Genomic DNA, 21434 nt, shown 5'->3' with positions numbered 1-21434 from the left:
CCCCATTCAGATTTCCGCGTCAGCCCCACGCACGCTCCGGCTGCCAGCGGCCATTGGTAGAGGCGGAGGGAGAGGAGGAACGTGGTCCAATCGGCGCCCGCCACGCTCCGGGCCAATCGGAGCCCCCCGCGTGCACAGAGAGCCGGGAGGGGGGTGGGACGGAGAGCTGCGGTGAGAGTAACGCCGGGCCCCGCCGCCATCATGAGTGCGGGCAGCTGTGTCCGTCTCGGAGCTGGCCGCCATTTCTATTCGATCACCGCCTCGGAGCTCTAGGAGGCTGGCGGCGCGCTCTGCCCTCACCTAACATGGCCGGCAGGGAGGCGGTCACGTGAGCTTGGCGTTTTTCTCCCCACCCCTCCTCCAGTCGCTAGCCCCGTCCCGTCGGCGCCCTCTGCGGGGTGGCCACGTGGAGAGCTGGGGGGTGAGTGCGGGGGGGGACAGGACAGGACAGGGCGCGGTGCCGGGGGCAGAGGTGAGGCGGAGGGGTGCGGTGGTGGCTCCTTGAGGGAAGAGGCGAGAGGCAAGCGAGGGCAGAGAGAACGCGGGCGGGGAGCTGCTGCCCGGCGTCCCCGAGAGATCCCGCCCCTGCGGCCATCGGTCCTTCGGTGGGGAGCGGCGGCCGGGCAGGGGCTGGCGCTGTGCGGCTGAAAGCACCGCGAGGGATGGCCGCTCTGTGTGAGCGTTGTCGCTAGCACAGACGCTGCGCCCACTTTCTGTTTCCCCTCGGTGCTTCTCAGGGCGCTGCCGTGCCCTGGGGCAGTGGGGGTGTGGGACGGGGAGGAATGGCCTCGGGGGTGCGAGCTCTGGGGTCGGTGGGTCGGGGTCACCTCGCTCCGCCTGCCCCATCAGGCTCGGTACCAGGGCAGGAAGCCGCTCGACTCAGCAGCGATGTCTTTTTATCCCGAAATGCCTTTGTAGCAGTCAGGGAAGTGCGTGTACGTCAGTGCGCGGATCTGTGGGCTCCTAAAAGCTGGCCCTATAACGTGGCGTTAAGTCCTTGCAATTCCTCAGTTCCTCAGCCGTGGAGGTGCAACGTCACCTTAACTCCTACGATACCCGGTGGGGTTCTGCACATAAGATGCGGTGACGTACTTGATTCATTTGGCAGTGACCCTCATTTGGCGTTTCTCAGGTGTGGAACTCGGTCGCTGCGGCACTGTTGTACCTTTAGCTGACGCTCGCAGCTCGGAGGAGCGCCCGGAGGAGCGGAGCGGCTGCGGGTCCCCGACCCGTGCCCGGCTGGCGGCGCTGCCCAGGTAGGTGGCGGCCCCGCGTGAAGCTGCCGCCAGAGGGCGCTGTGCTCGCGCAGAGCGGAGTCCGTTGGTCCTGAAGGGCCGAGTGCCCAGCTCGGGGTGTGTGTCTGTAAGGGGGCAATTGGTTGGTCGGGAGCGTCCCGTGTGTCTCCTCTGTAAGTGCATTTTACGAGGGAAGAAAGTGCGTTTTTCACTCCCCAGTAGACATTTTCTATATAGCATTATAGTCCGTTCATAGCTGGTACTGCCCCAGACTTTGTTTCCTGGCTCAAACTTTTTTTTTCCTCGTTGTTTTTTTTTCTCCTTTCATAAGTCCACTAACTAATAAGGAAGTATATCTTAAAATAGCAACTATCATGTTTATTCTTATAAAAGAAAACGAAAAAAAAATCCCAACACCTGCTAATGCTTAAATCTGACCTCAGATGTTGTCTCTAGAACAGGGTTGGACAGGCTATTAAAGAATAGCAATAACACAAAAATGGAAGATAATACAACAAAGCTTTTATATAAGCTAGATCAAGCCATCAAGGGAGGACGCTATGTTGGCATGCCCTTGATGGCTCTGCTTGGATGCTTCCAGACTGTGTGCGAGGGGGTGAAATGCTGTTTCTAGAGAAATTTGGTCACAACCCCAAGCACCGCTGCAGGCTTGGGACAGAGTGGCTGGCAAGCTCCGGGGAAGAAATGGATCTGGGGTGTTGCTGACAGCTGGCTGAACTTGAGCCAGCAGTGTGCCCAGGAAGGCCAGTGGCATCCTGGCCTGTTTCAAATATAGTGCAGTCAGCAGCAACAGGGAGGTGATAGTTCCTCTGTACTCAGTGCTGGTGAGGCTGCACCTTGAGTGCTATGTTCAGTTTGGGCCCCTCACTGCAAGAAAGACATTGAGGCGTGGGAGTGTGTCCAGAGAAGAGCAACGAAGCTGTGAAGAGTCTGGAGCACAAGTCTTAGGGGGAGCAGCAGAGGAGGGGACTAGGATTTTTCAGGCTGGCGAAGAAGAGGTTTAGGGGAGACCTTGCTGCTCTCCTCTTGTGCTTGAAAGGAGGTTGCAGTGAGTTGGGGGTCAGCCTCTTCTCCTGCGTGACTAGTGATAGAATGAGAATCAATGGCCTTAAGCTGTGCTTAAAAAGAGGTTTAGGTTGCTGCTAAGGGGGTTTAAGGAGGTTTAAACTGCTAAGGGGAGGTTTAGATTGAATACAAGGAAAAAATTCTTAAGAGTGGTGAAGCGCTGGAGCAGGCTGCCCAGGTATGTGGTGGAGTCACTGTCCCTGGAGGTGTTTGAGAATCGTGTAGGTGTGGTACTTAGGGATACGGTTTAGTGGGCATGGTGATAATGGATTGATAGTTAGGCTAGTTGATCTTAGTGGTCTTTTCTAACCTTAATGATTCTGTGATTCAGCGTGCACATTGGCTGCAAAACTCTTCATGTATTTATCCTGAAGAGTGTCTGAAAAACACAACTGAGCCAAATAGGAAGACTAAAAACTTAATTATTGAAACTAATGATGCTTCCACAGTAGAAGTATTAAGAAAAGAATAAGGTATTTTTGAAAGAAGTGTTTCAGATTTCTGTTTCTTTAATGTGGAAAAAAAACCAATTTATTTTCACCCTCTTAAATTCCAGGAAGGGATGAACTCCCTTTGTTGAAAGTCTCTCCCTTTCTGTAGTTCAGTTTCTGTGAGGGAGTAAACGTTGCTATGTTGCATAGCTCTCACGAAGATTCTTCAAAAGTTGCTAGAATGTTGGTGATGAATAAGGCTGTGTTTGCTTACTATATTCCTCTAACCTTCATTATTAAAATGTAGGTTTTTTTTTTTAATTGAAGCCTGTTTGGGGCATTTAAAAATAAAAACTAAATTGCATGTATTCTTGCATTTATATAGCGAATTCACTTCAAACGTCAAATTCAGTGGCTACCTGCCTGTCTTGATAAAGCCACTTGAATTTTGAGGCTTGTCAACATTAATTTTCAAGAGAGCAGGTTATCTTGAAACTTGACAAGATCACTAAAGTTATTAAACTTTATCTCAGAAAACTAAGTGTTCATGTTTTATATTTAATCTCCTATCTTGTTTCCCTTCGGGGAATTTTCAGTGTGTATAATGCATACAATTATCTTCAAAATCTGAGTGCCCTGGCAAAAGCTTCCTTTCTTCAGGCATACACTAGGATTGGAGTCTAGAAGATCTTAGAAAAGAAGGAAAAAAGAAAGCTTTGTGATAAACAGTGTATGGGAGGTGTAGCTCCAGTGTCACTCAGATTTATGAAGTTGGCGGTTGATAAAGCTGCTTGGCACTTGAGTCCTTTTACAAGGATTCATTGAGTCCTAAAATAGCTGAGGTTTGTGAATGAGGAAAACTCAGCTTGCTGCTGTAATGCATGTTGCTCCATGTCAAAGACATCTGTGCTGCTGTATGGCCTGATCCTTCAGTGTCCATTTTTCTGTGGGTAAATATGCCAGAAATATGACATATCTTTGTGTTTAATGGAAGAATTCTGCAAGAGAGCTTTCTGGAGGCAAGGGCTTGTACAAGATAAACTGTTCTGCACAGATACTTAATTCCTACCCAGCACCTCTTGAAGTGCTGCTGATGGTAGTCCAGTTTTTACTGCTTTGGAAAAAGGGTTATGTTGTGACAGAATACATTTTTATCCATCTGTACAAAGTAGTAGTATTAGGCATGGGTTAAAAACGCTTCCCGCTTCGTGGGATGTTATATTTACTTAGGCTCTTTACGTTGCAGAACAAGGCAAAAATTGTAAAGAAGTACCACAGAACTCTTCCTTTGAGCCCCAGATCAAAGCTTTCGTTAGAGTCTGTAATAGTAGGAATTACATAAAACAAAAAATTTCTAGTACTCTTTTTCTATTTCTTGTAATTTCTGCCATTATGTGTAGGAATATATATGTGTGTATATATATAGGTGTGTGTGTATATATGAGGGCTGTTCTGAACATATTGCCTCCTATTTTATTGTACTGGCCCACAATGTCAGGGATGTTGGTGGTATGGCAGTAGAGGCTGAACCTTCCCACCAGTATCCCATTACATTTGTTGCCATGTGAAAGGTGGCAGCAGAGGAGCAGTCTGACAGAACGGTGTCTGACATGGTAGTGCATATGCAGAAAAGGTGTGTCACTGAATTCCTCCACGTGCATAAAAGGCACCCACTGACATTCATCGATGCTTGCTGAATGTTTATGGAGACCAAGCAGTGGATGTGAGCACAGTGGGGTGGTGCATTTCAGCAGTGGCAGCTGTGGCAGTGGGACACCTCCGCTGTAGCATGTAGACTCTTGTTCATAGCTGTCAAAAATACATAGTTAATAGTGGTGACTATGTTGAAAAAGATTGTTTTGTTGCTTAGAATTTGCTCTGACAAATAGTGTTATTGTGTTCCTTGTATCTCTTGTAGTTTCCAGGGAAACAAACAGGAAGCTTTACTTTCAGAGCAACCTAAGTATATAGTGCAATATGTTGATGCATGCTATTTACAGGAATTACATAATTTTCTGGATTAATTGGTGTTAGTTTGGAAATAAACAGATATAGTGACATAAGTATTCTTTATCTCTTTACTAGTAAGCAGGACATATTAGTTGAGGAAAAGGTGACTCTAGGGTGCAGTTGCTAAGTGATCCTAATAAATCTGCCAATTGTCTTACATCTGTTTGATGGACGGGTTTAGACCAAAACACAGGAGAAAACATTTCCAACCAGAAACCCAATTGTACCTAAAAAGTGCAATTTTTAAAGTTTTGTCTGTTAGAACAGAGCAAGAGTAACAATAGTTAAAATACCTTGACTTTTTTTGGACTTAACCTAGAAAAAGTGGGAAGCTTAAATTAAAAGAATAGGGATTAAACCACCATGTTTTTGCTGGGAATGATAGTGGAAAATAATTTTTTTTAACTAGTTTATGATTTTAAATTACTAAAGATTTAAGCATTACAATACCTGTGCTTTTTTTGCCTGTTGTTATCACGTGAAATACTTTGCAGATAATGCCATGGGTCAGCACAGTGTTGTGAAACAAAACACTGTGGACAGATGGCCTTTCCTTCTATATAGGAGTGTAAAGGTTTGGGTTCTGACAGTGCTCATACAGTAGTGATGTGTGGAGTGAGTGCCAAGGGGCATTCCTTTTTTGCTTGCCAAGATCATACCTAGCCACTGGCAAGCTAGCGAACTGAAAAGTTCAAAGTACTGTTCTGAACAATTAATCATCTTCTAGCTTCCTCTCCCACGAGCTTCGGAGTCCCAGACAAAAGAGATAGTATGTTCTAAAGATCATGTGTAAATCCAGTGTGAGATTAAAGTGAGAATAAATTACAGAGCTCTCTACCATAAAACATTAGACGTAATTGAGATGGTGCTCTCTGGTGACAGTATGGGGCACGAAGGGAAGCTTCTTAAGCAGGGTCTATGTTGACTGAGGTTTTATAGATTGAAAATGAAAGCCTTTGCACTTGCAGGAGATGGCACAAATCTTGAAATGTAGTTTGAATGTGATTTTGGCTATCTACTCCATAGCTGTAGATTATTCAATTTATTATTCTTCGGTTAGTATTGGTAGTACCTTTTCTTTCTGTATGAATCAACCTGTCTAGTCTTTTTTTTTTCTTCTGTTCCTATGCTTTGTGCCATGTTATTAACGTATCTTCTTTTAACTTCTGGTCTTGATAGGTGAATATACATAAATTTCAAACACAGAATGGCTCAGAAGAGGAGCTCAAGTGGGCGGTCATTCCCACTATTGCTGCTGATAATTGTTGTGGCCTTTGTTCATTTAACTGTCTGTCCATTTACAAAAGTGGAGGAAAGCTTTAACCTACAGGCTATCCATGATGTTGTGTACCACCAACTGGACTTGGACAAGGTAAGTTGAAAATAAGTTGTTATTTTTTCTTAGATACTGTCAAAGCTTGCTATTCCTTTCTATATAGAGGGACACATGAGTATAATTTATCCTGATGTTCCTTTGTTTCTGATTTGCCTATCTTAAATTTTCCTTTTTGCAGTATGACCATCATGAATTTCCTGGAGTTGTCCCAAGAACGTTTCTTGGACCAATTTTTATTGCTGCTCTTTCCAGCCCAGCTATATACATACTTTCCCTGTTAAAAATGTCCAAGTTTTACTCCCAGCTGATAGGTACGTGAACTTCAAACTTAAATTAATGTAATGTTGTAACATTCGGAGTATGAATCAATGGTTAAAATGTGTTACTCTTTTCCTTAATGAGGGGTTTTTCAAAATGTAGTTACTTAGAGCCAGCGTGGCAATTCCACTTCTTTTTTTAGGCGTAATTAACAGCGCGGAGAAAGTTTTTGCTAATAAATACGTAGAGAAAGTGTATACTTTCACTTCCACTTTGGAAAATATTGTTTGACTTCGGCACAGAATCATTGACATCTGTGAAAAAGAATCAAGCAAGTTAAGATGGAGTTAGAATGTGGAAAGGGTTTTTTTTTTTTTTTGAAGTGGCTTGTATTGTAAGCTCTTCAGTATTGTTCTTAGTAATTTCTTCCCTTTGCATAGTTACACGTTCACCAGTGATCAGTCTGATACTATTCTTATTTCCCACTTTTGTTCTTTTAATAGTCCGAGGAAGCTTGGGGCTCAGTGTGATTTACACACTATGGAAGTTGCAAAAAGAAGTTAGAAAGCAGTTTGGAGCAACTACATCTATAGTCTTCTGTCTCATAACTGTTACTCAGTTTCACTTGATGTTTTATTGTACGCGAACCCTTCCTAATGTATTTGCACTTCCTTTTGGTAAGTATTTGCATACAGATAATCTTAAAATGAAAAATTCTTCTCAAATGTATGGATAATTAAACTATAGAAAAAGTATAGTCATCCCCAATTAGTATTTAAACTTGGTTATGCTGTGTGATAGCAGGACTAGAAAACTTAAGCGGTTTTGAGTTTTTTGTTCTTTTTGTTTTTTTTCCAGAAAAGCTTACAGTAACTTAAATCTAATATTAAATCTGAATATACAATGAGTTGGAGTTTGTCAGAGGTTTGAGTACACTTATCTAATGCCTAAAACATAGACATATTGGAAAGGCAGTAGGCATATTTTCTGTTCAAAAAAAAAAACAACCCACAAATCTGTGGGACTTAATCTACACAGGAAACAGTTTTCTCATGAGTCTGTGGAGTTAACTCCCACTGCAACCTCTCCACCTTACATTTCTGGAATCATCTATAAATGCAGCAGTTTGTACACTTAAAGAACTGGAAAAAAAAAATCAATGTCAGAATCGTACCCTACATATACAGTTTTTCCCCAGAGATGATGAGAGGAAAAGTTAAGCATATATGATGGATATTAGCATAGTCACCTAATGCTTCAGTGGAATTTGTTCAATTAATAAAATCATGAGGTTGATGTAAGAACCTGCATAGATTGGAACTGAAAAACGAAAGGAGAACTGAATCATCAAACACTGTGTAGTAATAAACTTTTCAGATCATTTCTGTAGGTATTAAAAATACAAATTGTTTTAAGTGTTTGTACTCTTAGTATTTCACATGTAATTAGTTGGTATTGTTCTCTTGTAGGGTCAAGACCACTTTACAATGTAGTCAGTGTTATCATGTGATTTGAACTGTGAAATAGTAGAGATAATTTTGTGGGGATATAGTTCATCTCCAGCTAACCGTATGAATGGATTTGTAGCTCCTTCTCCCTCAGCTATAGTCTGTAGTCTCTTTTTCATATTTGAAATGAGATGCTGTTGTCATTAATACAAGATATACTCATCCAAACAAAGAAACTTTTCAGTAGATAGTGGGAAACAATAATGATGAGTCTTAGTTTGAAAGGCTTTTAGTACTTTTAAGTTTGAAGGGGATAGAGGTCAAAAGCTATCAAATGCAGTGTCCAGAAGATCTGCCACGTGTTCCTTCTGCAATATGCTTTTCCTAATTACTTAAGCATCGTATGCTGCATGATTTTCCAAATTGCATTTCTGTGATGGAAGGAGAATGTCTGGACCAAAACTGCTAGGAAGACTGAGATGGGACAAGTTGGGAAATTTGAGTAATAGGGTGTTTGTATTAATAAAAGCATTGCCTGTAGAAAACAACAGAGTGTATTTTATCTTTTACAGTGCTGCTGGCGTTGACATTTTGGATACAGCAAAAGCAGAGGCCGTTCATTTGGTTCTCAGCTTTGGCAATTATAGTCTTCAGATCAGAGCTCGCTATATTCTTAGGCCTCATGCTTCTGGTGACATTGTTAACTAAAAGAATCTCCATTTTTAAAATAATTTCCCATGCTGTTCCTGCTGGATTTTTTTGGTTGGGTAAGTATTTGCTGGGGAAGAAAAAGCCACATATTAAATTCAACAGAAGTATGGATATTCGCCTGTTTGTTTTTGTTTTTTTTTTCCCTCTGGTGTCCTGGCCCTTAGGGTTTAGTTTTGCCTCATTCTATTTACCAGTAATACCACAAGCATATGTATTTATTTGAATGCTTGTATGCAATGAAATACTCCAAGCTTTTCTGCCAGCCTGCCTGATAAAAATGCTATCATCAGATGACTGATGATGAGCTCTGGTAGCGTGCTGAATTCATTCTGCAGTGTGGACGGTAGAAACAATGAAGGATCATTGCATGTGCATTTGGAGGCACCTCATACTGGAAGAGTCCAGAGATCCAGCAGGGATTTCACTGGTACTCCCTTTCCCTCCCTGGCAAACTTCATAAATACCAGAGCAATTCTTGGAGAACTGAGTGGAGAAGATAGGACTGATGGATTTGCTGCTCTTCCTGTTTGCTTTTAATCCTTCATCATCCTTCCTCCCTCCTACCTAGTAAATAGTAACAAACTTCTTGCCAGCTTTACAATAAAAACCTAGTACTGTTTGAAGTTAAAACATATTTCTTACCATTCATTATACTTAGTGCACTACTATTCTATTTAAAACAAAGTTTAATTAAGCCATTGTATTTAACATCTGGGGTTGGAGTGACAAATCTCAAATTAAATTCCTAGGTGACGTACTTCTATTAAGAACTTAACATTAGCAAGTGCCTCCCCCTCCTGCATTTCCCTTGCATTACAGACAGATTCAGCCTTCTCTGTGACTTTGGGTCAGGCTTACCGTGCATATTCAAGTTTGTGTTGCTGTCATCAGTAAATGTGCAGTGTGGATGTGTTTGTTTGGTTTACCTTAGTTTTTAATTCATCCAGATGTGTATTTAATTCTTTCAGGGCTAACGGTGGCTGTGGACTCTCTATTTTGGAGGCAACTTGTGTGGCCTGAAGGGAAAGTACTCTGGTATAATACAATTTTAAACAAAAGTTCCAACTGGGGAGTATCCTTTCAAACATACAGGGAAAAATTGCTGTAACATTGTTGGCTAAAGTGAAGACCTATTCCTGAGACTCAGTTCTGGTGTTGCTGAAATGCTTAATGAAAAGTAGAATTTATACGAAGTGTATAAGGCGATGTCTGTACCTTAGATCTTTCCTTACAATTTTAACTTCACTTCATTTAACTTCTTTTTTTTTGTGCTTCTTCATAGTGTCCCAGTATAAATCCAGCTTCCTTCCCTGTGATTGTCCTCATCGTTAACACCATTTGATGTACCTTTATTGGATGATTGGGAAGCAGTTAAGCAACTGCTTTTGTTTCCCAAAAGAGTAAGGCAGAAAACCAAATCCCTGGAACAGTGTGACATACAAAAAAATCTACTGCTTATTTGCAAATCTTGTATGCTACTGTAAAGAATAGTTACTTGTTAGCAGTAAAACCATCCTTAACTCTCCTTTTCACCTTGAAGACATCCCCCTTCTTCTGGTATTTCTATTCAGCTCTGCCTCGTGCTTTGGGATGCAGCATAATATTTGTACCTTTAGGTGCAGCAGAAAAGAGAACCCGGATATTACTTCTGCCAGCGCTGGGCTTTATTTTCTTGTATTCATTTCTTCCACACAAAGAGTTGCGCTTCATCATATACACTTTCCCCGTCTTCAACATAGTAGCTGCTAAAGTGTGCTCACGAATGTAAGTTTGAAATTACTTTCTTTTTTCCTGAAAATGTAAAAAGAAGAAAAACTTACTTATTACTGTTACTATACGCTTTTTTTCTCTCTTGGAATCGTGATTGTATTAAGATCTGGGGAAGCTCTAGAAAGAATGTCTGTATCATTCTACCTATTCTACTAGTGAGGGATATAGAGACAAAGACAAGTGATAGCATTTGAAACAATGATTTAGCAAGTCTGTGGCAGAGTCAAAAATAGAGCTCTCATTTAGAGTTCTGAATTGCAATAGCATCATGCTATTGCAGTTCAGTTTATCCACAAGAGAAAAAAGGTACTAGTGTGTTCTTAACATGAGTTTCCTCAGGAAATTGTTTAATATACAAGTGGAGCTCGTGAAACCTGGAGTTTGTATTAAATGGCTAAACTTGAGTGTCTTGAGTAAACAAATGTAAGTTGAGTTCTGAGCTTATCTGAAGGAGAGTACATTCATAGCTGGAAGTTATGTACACAGAAATACTTAGCTGTAATGTTAAGCCTCAGTTTTCTTAATAAGAATATTCCAATTTAAATGTTTGTTGCTAGAATCTAGTCTTCCAGTAATAATAAATGCATTCCTTATATGACTGTAATAAAGCTTGCACTGTTCTTTATTATCCAACTGTGGAACTTTTTGTGAAAGATCACAATAATCAATGACCGTTATGAAACAAAAATAACAGCTTAGCCTTACTTTTTTTCCCCTCTTGATAGTCTGAATAGCTACCGGAAATCCTGGCTGTACAAACTTGGATCTTTTTTTGTTGTAATGCACCTCCTAGTTAATGCTGCTTATTCCGGAACTTCTCTATATGTTTCACATTTCAATTATCCTGGAGGAGTAGCAATTCAGAAGTTGCATGAGTTGGTACCTTCAACAGCAGGTACGTAAAGCTGGTTTTGAGGTATGTTCATTTAACTTCAATTGTCATTTTTTGCTGTTAGTACATTTTTACATGCATTGAATATTGTTTCTTCACACTGTTTATGTGCATCTTCTCAGTTACTGTTCTGTTAACTTACTGATCAGTGATCTTACAGTAACTTCTAAACTACTTTTTTGTTTCTGTAGAGGTCTCTGTTCATATTGATGTAGCTGCAGCACAAACAGGAGTCTCTCGGTTTCTAGAAATCAATTCAGATTGGAGGTATGTTCAGATTTTTAAAAGTGCATGTATATACATCTCATTCATAAAATAAGCACCTGATTTTATATATGTATGTGTGAATCTTCAGGGAATTTGGGTATGTGCAGTGCTGCCAATTTAGAAACAATGCTATGATGTTTTGATTAATTCTTTCTGTTTTGCTTTAGTACCATATAATCTTTAAAAACATGAGTGCAAAAATTATTTTGCTGCTGCACTAATATCTTTACAAGAGCTATGTTTGCTGTTTCACTGGGTTTCGTTAAACACAGCTGAACATTTTTCTGTTCTTGGTAGAACATAAAATACAATTATTAATAAAATTACATTAATAGCAATAATTATTGGGGAAATCTCATTTTATCTGGTTTTAAATGCTGTGTTGCAAAGTGAGGCTTATCTGCATGTTAATATTTAAAGTCTATCTTCATGTGGAACATCCTTCAAATAGATGACATTAAAGCTGCTGTCATGTAGGCTATTGGTCACGTTCATTCTCTGTAACAGAGAGCAGTTGAGAGCTTTGTTACCATGAGCAGCAGTGATACTTGAAGTGTATTAAGAATCATAATACTTAAACAAATTGTAGAGGATATTCGTGGGATGCCATTTTTTGCTTTTTAGGACGTATACTAAAAAAGGGCATCTTTATGATTCACAGGCCTACCTTGTCAACTGAAGTCAGGGTTTCTAATTTAAAATGTAATCTTAATGAAAAACCTAACTTCATCCTTGCACAAAAAGATTTTGGTTTTAGTTTAAGATGTACTCTGAACATAGAGTTGTTTTTCCTCAGTTGAGGTTTTCAGGATAAGATGCAGAAATGTAATTAATTTATTGGTGGTGTTTGAGGAAAAAAGTATTTTGGAGTAGAGAGAAAGGGAAAATAGTATGCTTCCAGAGAGCTACAGGAATTGTCTACATTGCTACGCCTTACCTTTTTTTCTGTGCTCTTATGTAGTATCATGATGGTACTGACAGTTAAGGCAGCATTCCTGTCATATTTACCAATCCAATGTTACTTTAGACATTTTTTGCATCTTCTACCTACAGAGGGTCTTAATACGTGAATAGTTAGGGCAAGACAGTAAGTACTGGAGTATGAATGATAGAATATGCATGAGAGCTAAAACGTTCCAGTCTTTGTTTTTGAAGGTGTATAAATATACATTTAAACTACTCTTAAATATATTCTATAATTAAAACTTGCCAAATACGATGCTTAAATTCATGGGGCTTTTTTAGATGGTGGAGGTTTTTTTTTTTTGTTTGGATTTTTTTTGTTGTTGTTTGGGCTTTTTTCTTAGAAGGCTGTAGTGTAGTGAGATTGGAAAGTGAATAATATCCCTGTCAGTGATGCATGGTTCATAGTTTTGCAGCTGTAGGGTAGTTTGTCTCTATCACTTTTATCTTTCCTCATCATAAAAAGGCCTCAAGGGAGGGCTGATTCGTCATAAAGTTTCACCTACAAAAGGCTACCATGCTGTCTGACAGCACAACAGTGCAAAGTTTAGTGGCATCAGTTGTCCATTTTCTCTTTATTTAAGAATGTGACAGTTTCAGATGGGTGAAAACCAGCCTACCATCTTCACAGACAGATTTATGGATGGAGAAGCTATGAAGAATGATGCTTCTTCAGGTTAACTACAATCTACAAATAAAAGTCTCTTAGAAGTTAACAGCTTTCAGTGGTGTGCTTAGATTAGATCTATCTGCCTCAAGAAAAACGCAGGTGATCCATTATTTTTCTTCAAAGGTTGACTGAAAGAAGATCCTTGCAGATTCCTACACAATACAGGTGTTAGTCTTGTCTTCAATTAGCGTAGTCTCTTTGAACCAGGAATAAATATGCTGTGTAAGCTTCAAGTATTTAATAAAATTCAGAAATGCTTGCAGCCAGATGAAAGGCCTTTTATTTGCTGATGAGGAAAATGCAAAAATAGTAGTTAGTAAAGCTATTAGAAAGTGTATCATTCTTTCTGCCAGTTTTAACACATCTACCATCCTAAGTGATCTTTCTGGAAATAGTAGATTAAATTAGTATGCTTTTTTCTTTTTTCTTCTTTTTAGAAGAAAGCACTTGGTGTGCAGGGTCCAGTTTTGCATTTGCTTAACAATCACCACAAATCCTGTAGTTCACTGGAGAGTACCTGTTGCTTCAAATATCTTAAATATTAGTGACTTTGCTGTACATATGTACATTGAGATTGTTTTCAGTTTTTTGCCAAGAATTCAGGGAGATGAGAAGCCAGGTCTGCAAAGCTACATGTGGTTAAAGATGCTCATAGGTACATCCAAGAGTAGTTACAGAGTTGGGATTGCACAACTTCAGTACCAGTGTCCGCTTCTGTAACAACAGCCACAGACTTGAGTAAGTTAATTGTGAAATGTGTGGGAGGAATCAGGTGCCTAAGTTACAAAAGGTGGTTGACAATAGCTTGCAGCGGAGGGCAACGGAAAGAGTGAAGAGCTGCACCACTCTTCGCTTGGTTTGCAGATTCTTAACACTCGTATTACAGTTAGATACTTATGACTGTTCTGTCATAAACAAACTAAAGGTAAGTAACCTTCCTCTTAACCTCTATGTTCTATATTGTTTCCTATCATTAGTAAGTGTGGGATATTTTTCTGGAATATAGAACAAAGAATTTAAGCCAGGTCCTCCCCCTTTCAGAAATACAGGAAACAGTGGTCTCGGGAATAGCGTTGGCTGGTCTTAACTTATCCTTCTCCTTCTGAAGTTGCTGGATTGAGGACCCAATTAGGCTGCTGTGTCCAGTAGGAGTATCCTAACCCTTGGGCTACAAATTCCACCTCCCTCTCTTCATTGAAGAATAACTGTTGCAAAATAGTACAGTGTCTTCATGAGACAATAAGAGATAGGTCAAAGTCTAGAAAACTAGGTTTGTGCATCTCTGAGACATGTGAGAGATGAACTGAACTCAAGTGTTTGGTTCTGGGCTCAGGTCAGACAGAGAACTTAGACCTAGATCTTTAATCCCTGTCAGATACTTAAGCCATTTGGTTTCTCATCTCTTAAATTCCCTCTGCAGCTAGACTGAAAGTCAGCTGTACACATCAAGTACTTTTGCAACTAACTAGTTGCTTTTTGTGTTATCTATTATATAGAATACCTAAATACATGTTATTATCTATATAACAGGTTTATAAAAACTGACCCAAAGTGACCTGCCCAAACATGCACTAGATCAGGAAATTGAACAAGTGGCAGGTTAACCCTTTAATTTCCAGGCTGTACTTTTTTTCCTGTGGTGTTCAGAGAAGCATTTTCCCTGCTGTTTTCTGGGGCTACTACTCCAATATTTCACTACAGAAAAGAAGAGCTTCTGCTGAAGTGCTTCATAACAGTTTTTTTCTTAATTTCAAAAGAAAAAGGCAAGACTGTTATCCAAACATCAATTTTTGTAGGTAAAAAAAAAATAAGTCGTTGTCTATAGTCGTAGGCCTTACTGCTTTTTCCACAGAAGTGAGAGGACTAGATGAGAAATTTTCTACGAGTCCTAATTTAGATCATAGTAACAGCAGAAAGACTTGCATGGAATGACTAGGTCCCTAGACTCTTCAAAAATGATATGTTGTTCTCCAATTAATTTCAAAAAAGGCAGGTAACTGAGAATGTTCTGCGTTTATTTTTTTCGTCTTGGAAAGTATCTACCTTGTGATATGTGAAGAGGAATGTAACTAAACCTTCTGTATTCTCTACAGGTATGACAAAAGAGAAGACGTTAAACCAGGAGACCAACTGATGTTTTCTTATACACATATACTGATGGAAACAAACCCTCTTCAGATATCACATTACAAGACAACCCACAGGCCACTGGCAAATATACCTGGCATCAGTAAAATTGGGTTGAACCTTACTGCACTACCTCCTTTTACTTTAAACTTAAAACCAAAATTAGTACTGTTGGAAAAACTTCCTCTATCATCTTGACTGTGAATTTTAAGTAAGTCTTTTGATGTAATTTTGCTGGTGACTGAATAATCTATGACAACAGCAAATTATCATTCCAGCACTGCAGTTCAGCTTCTGTGAAAAGGTACAGAAAATATTTGTATTGATCAGTATTTAGCTCCGTCCTGTTTATTACATAAATATTATGATGCATTCCTAGTCAGTATAAACTCAAATATTGAGTTAGATATTATTAGATGTATTTGAGAGAGGCTGCCTACAAGTTTAGTGCTATTAAGTAAAATGTTTACTTGGTTTGGGTAGCTGTTTCATAATGCAGCACAGTATGTCCTAATTGTCCTATATAAGATACATAATGGAACTAGATTTTACTATGGCAATAATTTTATATGTAATCTGTGTGTGCAAATATGTATTGCTTGATATATCTGCAGGACTGTAACCCACTTAGTTGTCAGATAGCCTGTGTGAAACTTGAATGATGTTATCAGCATAGGAAAGCCATATTCATTGTAGCTGCATCACAATACATAATTGTGCCCTGTGGGCTACCAAACTAATTCAAGTGAAAGCTTCACTTAAAGTATTTGGACCTCTTGGCAAGCACTGTTTTGTAACAACATCAAACAGTATTAAAGAATGGTTATCTTTATTCCAATATTCATGAATGAACAATGCAACTTGGATTTCACAGAAAATAGTATTTAAAAAATGTTTTCCCTCTTCTTCTACAATGGTATCTTAATTTGCAGCGCAAAAGTTTATCTACAAAAATACTTACTTGAATACACTTGAAGGAGATAGGTGCTGTTTTATTTCTGTATTAAGTAGTCCCATTTGAAAGGAATAATCGAATGTACTATGTGTTAAAATTGTATAAATTAGAATAAAATAGTATGCTTTCTAATTTCTTCTTTATTAGATGTCTTTGTTAAGGATGTCTGCCTGGATTGCTGAGTGGAAGAAATCAAGGGGTAAACAAAGGGGAACATTCTCAGTAGGGTCTGTTGTAATATGACAGGAACTCCACTAGTGTAAAAACTCAGAATTGGTGAAATAAGCATGGGCAGAAGACTATTCCTTGCTGACTGAAAACTCAAGTAAAAAAAATTGTTTTTTTCTAATCTCAAAGCGTTTCATTCAGAAACTGTTTACCTGCATGTGCTCCAGTTCTTAAGACCATGTTTTCTTTTTATTCTGTAGATCATGTATCAGAGGAACTGATCTGGTGGGGTGGAGCCTGACCCGTGGTGGGTGGCTGTTGTGCAGGCTTCCTCACACTGAGATCTGGCAGAGGCAACCTGCAGAACTCGTTAGTCCAGTCCCTGGCTCCTCTTGAAATTGAAATCATTGAAGTACTAGCTATTTGACTTGTCTTTGGAAGAAAACTCAGCTTCCTCCAGAGCCAATTTGAACATCAAATAATTCACATGATACAGAAGGAAGTATATGTGCAAATAGCTGAGAACTCGGGACTCTAGGAAGGAAAATTTTTGAGTAAGGATCTAAGTCCTTACATGTTAAGCCTGATCTCTTACTTTATGTCACTCCCTCACAGTGTAAGCTGTAACTCAAGAGCCTGAAGTGAAATTTATCCCGCCTGAAGTATAGACAAGAATCTGGCAATGGTAGCAGTGTGTAGTACTGCTCTCGGCTTTGTTGCTGACGAAAGTAGATGCTAGCAGCTCAAATGGGTCTGTTTATTATGTCTTTGGGGAGCAGAGAAAGGAAAAACGCATACATGGAGTGAGAATTGAAATAATGAATTGCAGTTTTGGACAGATTCTAGGGTTTACTTGATCTGTTACATCTTGCTCTACATCTGTGGTTCTCGAAGTGCTTAGTTTTTACCATCTGAAACCGATGTAGATCATGACCCGTGCAGCAGTGTAGCACCAGTGGCTCTATGAGTCTGTGGCAGTCAGTACATGGAACACCTCCCCAGCATAGGCCAGGAGTGTTACTGTAGCCCGCACCCTGAACAGGAAGGAGTATCTGCCAAACTGCAGCACAGAGTATTGCAGGTTTTTCCCCAAAGGCTGCTTTTAACAAACAGCGCTTGGAATAGAAAATAAACTCTCTTTTAAATTAATGCTTTTATCTCTATGTCTTCTGTTGTCTTTAGATCAGTGAAGGGCTTCCAGAAAAGATATAGAACTCCTATTCTAATATGGATGGATATTTGCATAGAAGTGTGGGTTTAAGCTCTCTAGGTATAAGAGAGCATTAAGGAAGTCTCCCACCCCCTTCCACTCTTGAAGTGCAGTATTACAAATTCTTCTGCCTTCAGGGGCTTGGGAAAGATTGGAGGAAGCATCAAGTTACTACATGAGTGGTGCAGGAAAGAGACACGCTTTGAGAATTTAGTTGGAATTTATGAAGGAATAATAAATTTTGTGTTACTGTTTAAGTTCATGAAGTTCTTTTTGCCTTGACTGATTACAAATAGCTTGTGGCTTAGAGAATAACTTTTTTGTTTTAAGATGAAATAAGGAAAGCATATTTACATGATTGAGGGCTGAATAAACCTAAAGAAAGCAAAAAAACCAGTATGGTCCATATGTAAATTATGGCTATGACAGTCAAGCAGAATGAAGTTCTAAATAAAATGCATTTAACATGTATAATTCTACTGTAGAAAATGATTGAATTTAGCATGCCCAAGGTCATCAAATGTTGCATACCATCACGTTTGAAGCTTGACTTAATTTCCTACAAACAATGTGTGCCACCATGTTTTCTCACCAGGAAGGGCCCGGAGTTGGCAGATAGTCAGTGTCTTACAGCACAAGATTCAGAACAGCCCCTGTGGTAAAACTAAAAGTAGTTGTACGCTGCAGGACTTGCTAATTGAAGGTATTGTCAATAATGAAAGTAGTTGCAAATTCAAAACATAACAGCTCACTCTCTTCCATCAAGAAACAACAAGGAAAGATTAAGGAACGGTGTCCAGTTCACAGGTTGTCTGTGTGTTAAAGCATTCAGAGCTGGGGAAAAATACAGCTGTTTACCTCATACGTGCCCTATATGCCTGCTGTGGGTTTCAAGAGAAGGTGGGGAGAGGGCAGCTAGAAAATGGTCATCGTGCATCAGACAAAATACATTTCTGTTAACTGAGAAAAGTCAAAACGTGTATCGGGTTCTAACCAGTTTCATTCAAATCATAATACAACCTCAGTGCACTGTAACCGCATGTTTGAAACAGTTCGATCATATTCCTTTTTCTCACTCCATGGTCACACATTCCCTGCGTGAGATACATCATGCATTCAGGTGAACAGGATAGAGATGTGCTGTAGCTAACTGGTCTACAGACTATTACCACCCTTCCTAAATACATCTAGTTATTTCCATGATGCTAAGGAGCCTGATGAAAGCTATTAAACTTTGAGCACTCAGTTGCTGTATCTCAGCTTCAATGCAAGTGTGTCTATGTGAGTTTCCCTTGAATCTGAGCATTTTTTCAAGTATAATACAAGCTATACAGAATTCTAGTCTTGCATTCCTCGCCTCATTATGTTCATTCTTAAATTCCCCCCTTCGCTTTCAATTTGCAAGAGAAGAACAAAACCACAGACTGAGTTTATCACCAGTCTGTTTAGCCACAGCTTTCTCAGTTAGCTGGTTACATAATTAGTCACAGCTATGTCTTAAATTTGCCATTATCTGCTTAGTGTCACACAGAAGATCATGGTGACATTTGCAAAAATTCCCAGTTAAATGACATAGAATACCTCAGTGAAGGGTTTGCTTTTTATTTAAATATATATGATTCCTGTACTTAAGTATATGAACCATTTTATACACAGCTTATATCAACTCCTTAGATGACCATGAGCAATTACAGCTACTTCTGGTTGTTCGTTTCAGAACTTTTGTTAGAACAACAAGGACAGTCAATGCTTTTTCTGAAATTCCTCATCTTACTGTCCTGGGCACTCTTTCACAAATTCTGCTTTATTTCAGCTGAAACTGCTGTTCGTTCTGTACCGAGGCTTGACTGGTGTCCAGTTAGGTCAAGTGTAAGGAAAAAATGCTTTCTGAAATTGTGGCCATCTTTTCCTATGAAAGTGCCAATTTAAATCCAGAGACTGAAACAAGAAATCGGTTAATGTAGAGAAAAAATATTAATAATAATAAAAAGTAGAGACTTCTTAAGCATAGATCTAGCCCTTGGAATCCAAGCTGGTACATAAGTTGGGGACATCGCTGTGGTTGCCATTTCTGGTTGGCATGTTCATTTTATGAAACAAGGCAGTTTGGGGTAAGCTTTGCAAGGAAACCAGGAAGATAAGAAGTCACTCTTGTTGCTAAGAATAAGGCAAAGGATGAACGTACTTGTGGGAAGACTAAAATCTGGTTTAAATGGTTTTAAAAAAGTAAATCTGATCTGTAATTAGAAAGTAATACTTGCTAATTACAGGTTTATTTTTCCCAGTTTTGGAAATCCCTAAATGGAAGTTTGTTACCATCCATTCTGTACAGCGATGGAAAAAAAAAAAGCTGGTTTAGGGGACAGATCTCTCAACCACTTTACTCATCTATTTTGAGCTTGTATGTATCTGTATTTTATTAATCACGTCCTTATGCTACAATTAAAGTGTTCTAGACTGAGGGTTCTGTTCTTTGTAAATCAAGAAACTAGTCTTGGAGAGTGGGGACAAGCTATGCGCATTTCCAGTAAGTGGTCACTGGATGAATTCTGCAGTCAGCCAGTTTACTTGGTGGGTATAGAAGGAGGCCAAATGGGAAAGGGCCACGTGAGAGGAGCATTGCTGTGTAATATATAGAGTGTCATATACATATCAGTAAGTACATTCTATACCCTTGCAAGACTTGAGGTGTTTTTGAAAAGGTTATTGAAGATACCTACTTTTTCCCCTTCCTGCCTTTAGTACTGTAAAATATTTCTTGCTGCAGTGTGGTCAGTGGTTACACCTCTGCCTTCTCTTAAAAGACACAAAAGCTATTAGATCCTTATAATGACATCTTTAGTACCATCTGCACCAAATTTATTTCTGGAGTTGCTAATGTACTGAAATTAACTGTTTAAATGCAGTTCATATCACTGTTGTAGATTAATGTAGATTATACATTAGAGAACCACACTGCTGCAGGGATTGGTCCAGCACAAACTCAGCTTGATGAAAACTCCTACTACAGCTGACCTTGTGCCTTACTGAAATCTGGGAGAGTATAAGGTAAAAATAAGGGAGTTTTCTAATGGAGGATTTTCATTATAAATGTGAAAAGGGATGGAAAAGAAGCTTTAGCAAATGCTAAGAACTTCAATCAAAAATAATATTTCTAAAATAAAATCAACACAAAACCCACCCATAAACAATTTACCTCAGTGCTTCAGCGAAAGCTTTCAGCACTTCTTTTGAAGGCACTCTTTTCTCAACATCAGTGCCTCAACTGGAGATGGAAATGCTCACGTAACTCGTATAGAAGAATGAACACTTCCATCCACAAAACAGCAACTTTGTGCTATCAGTTTCTCTTGGTTTAAGTGACTTTTTTTATTATTAAGTGAAAAAAAAACCTAATAAGCATATTCTTAACCAAGCTGATACTGACACAGTACAGTCTTAAGAACTAATGTCCTTTGAAAAAGGAAATTACACTTGCAAATGAAGTAGACTAAGTTTTGGTTCTTAAAATAGCCACTACAGTTCTTGTGCTGTTGGAAGATGTTTTTACAAAGAACGTGACCATACAAGTATCTTACAGAAGAAAAAATTGAAGGCAACCTCAAAATTCCATCATTTCAACTTCCTACATGAGAGTTTCAAGGAATAAAGATTGCCTTAGTGCAGAGGAGCCAAGATACTTGTTTTCAGAGAACTGGGACTTTCAGGTAAACTTGTTCAATGTTCCTGCTGGTGTAATGTAGCTCTGCAGTGCTTTAAGACTAAGGCTGCATTCATAATCATATTCAAGTCTTGAGTGAAAATTATCCCTTGTTAAATTAAAAAGTAAAAAGTTTCTTCACCCTCTACATACCTCTTCCTGGGTTTGCTGATGCTAAACATCTCACAAAGGTCAAG

General features: G+C 39.4%; 1 protein-coding gene across 3 annotated transcripts; it reads left to right on the top strand.

Annotated features, from left to right (window-relative positions):
* Positions 151 to 16291, top strand: ALG12 (ALG12, alpha-1,6-mannosyltransferase). Of its 3 annotated transcripts, none has more exons than XM_021384712.1 (11): positions 151 to 421; positions 1133 to 1256; positions 5942 to 6134; positions 6277 to 6409; positions 6860 to 7033; positions 8377 to 8571; positions 9484 to 9587; positions 10056 to 10279; positions 11011 to 11180; positions 11369 to 11444; positions 15171 to 16291. In XM_021384712.1, the coding sequence occupies exons 3-11, from the start codon at positions 5970 to 5972 to the stop codon at positions 15400 to 15402; spliced, it is 1473 nt and encodes a 490-aa protein (XP_021240387.1). In that variant the 5' UTR covers positions 151 to 421; positions 1133 to 1256; positions 5942 to 5969; the 3' UTR covers positions 15403 to 16291. The 3 variants fall into 3 exon arrangements, with proteins under 3 accessions (XP_021240387.1, XP_021240388.1, XP_021240389.1); XM_021384713.1 differs by having other exon boundaries at positions 151 to 472; XM_021384714.1 differs by lacking the exon at positions 151 to 421 and adding an exon at positions 489 to 605.

The sequence above is a fragment of the Numida meleagris genome, chromosome 1 (genome assembly GCF_002078875.1).
Source record: "Numida meleagris isolate 19003 breed g44 Domestic line chromosome 1, NumMel1.0, whole genome shotgun sequence".
NCBI classification, from domain to species: Eukaryota; Metazoa; Chordata; class Aves; order Galliformes; family Numididae; genus Numida; species Numida meleagris.
The sequence above is the reverse complement of the archived record's forward strand: the minus strand, read 5'-3'. Positions and strand labels throughout refer to the sequence as shown.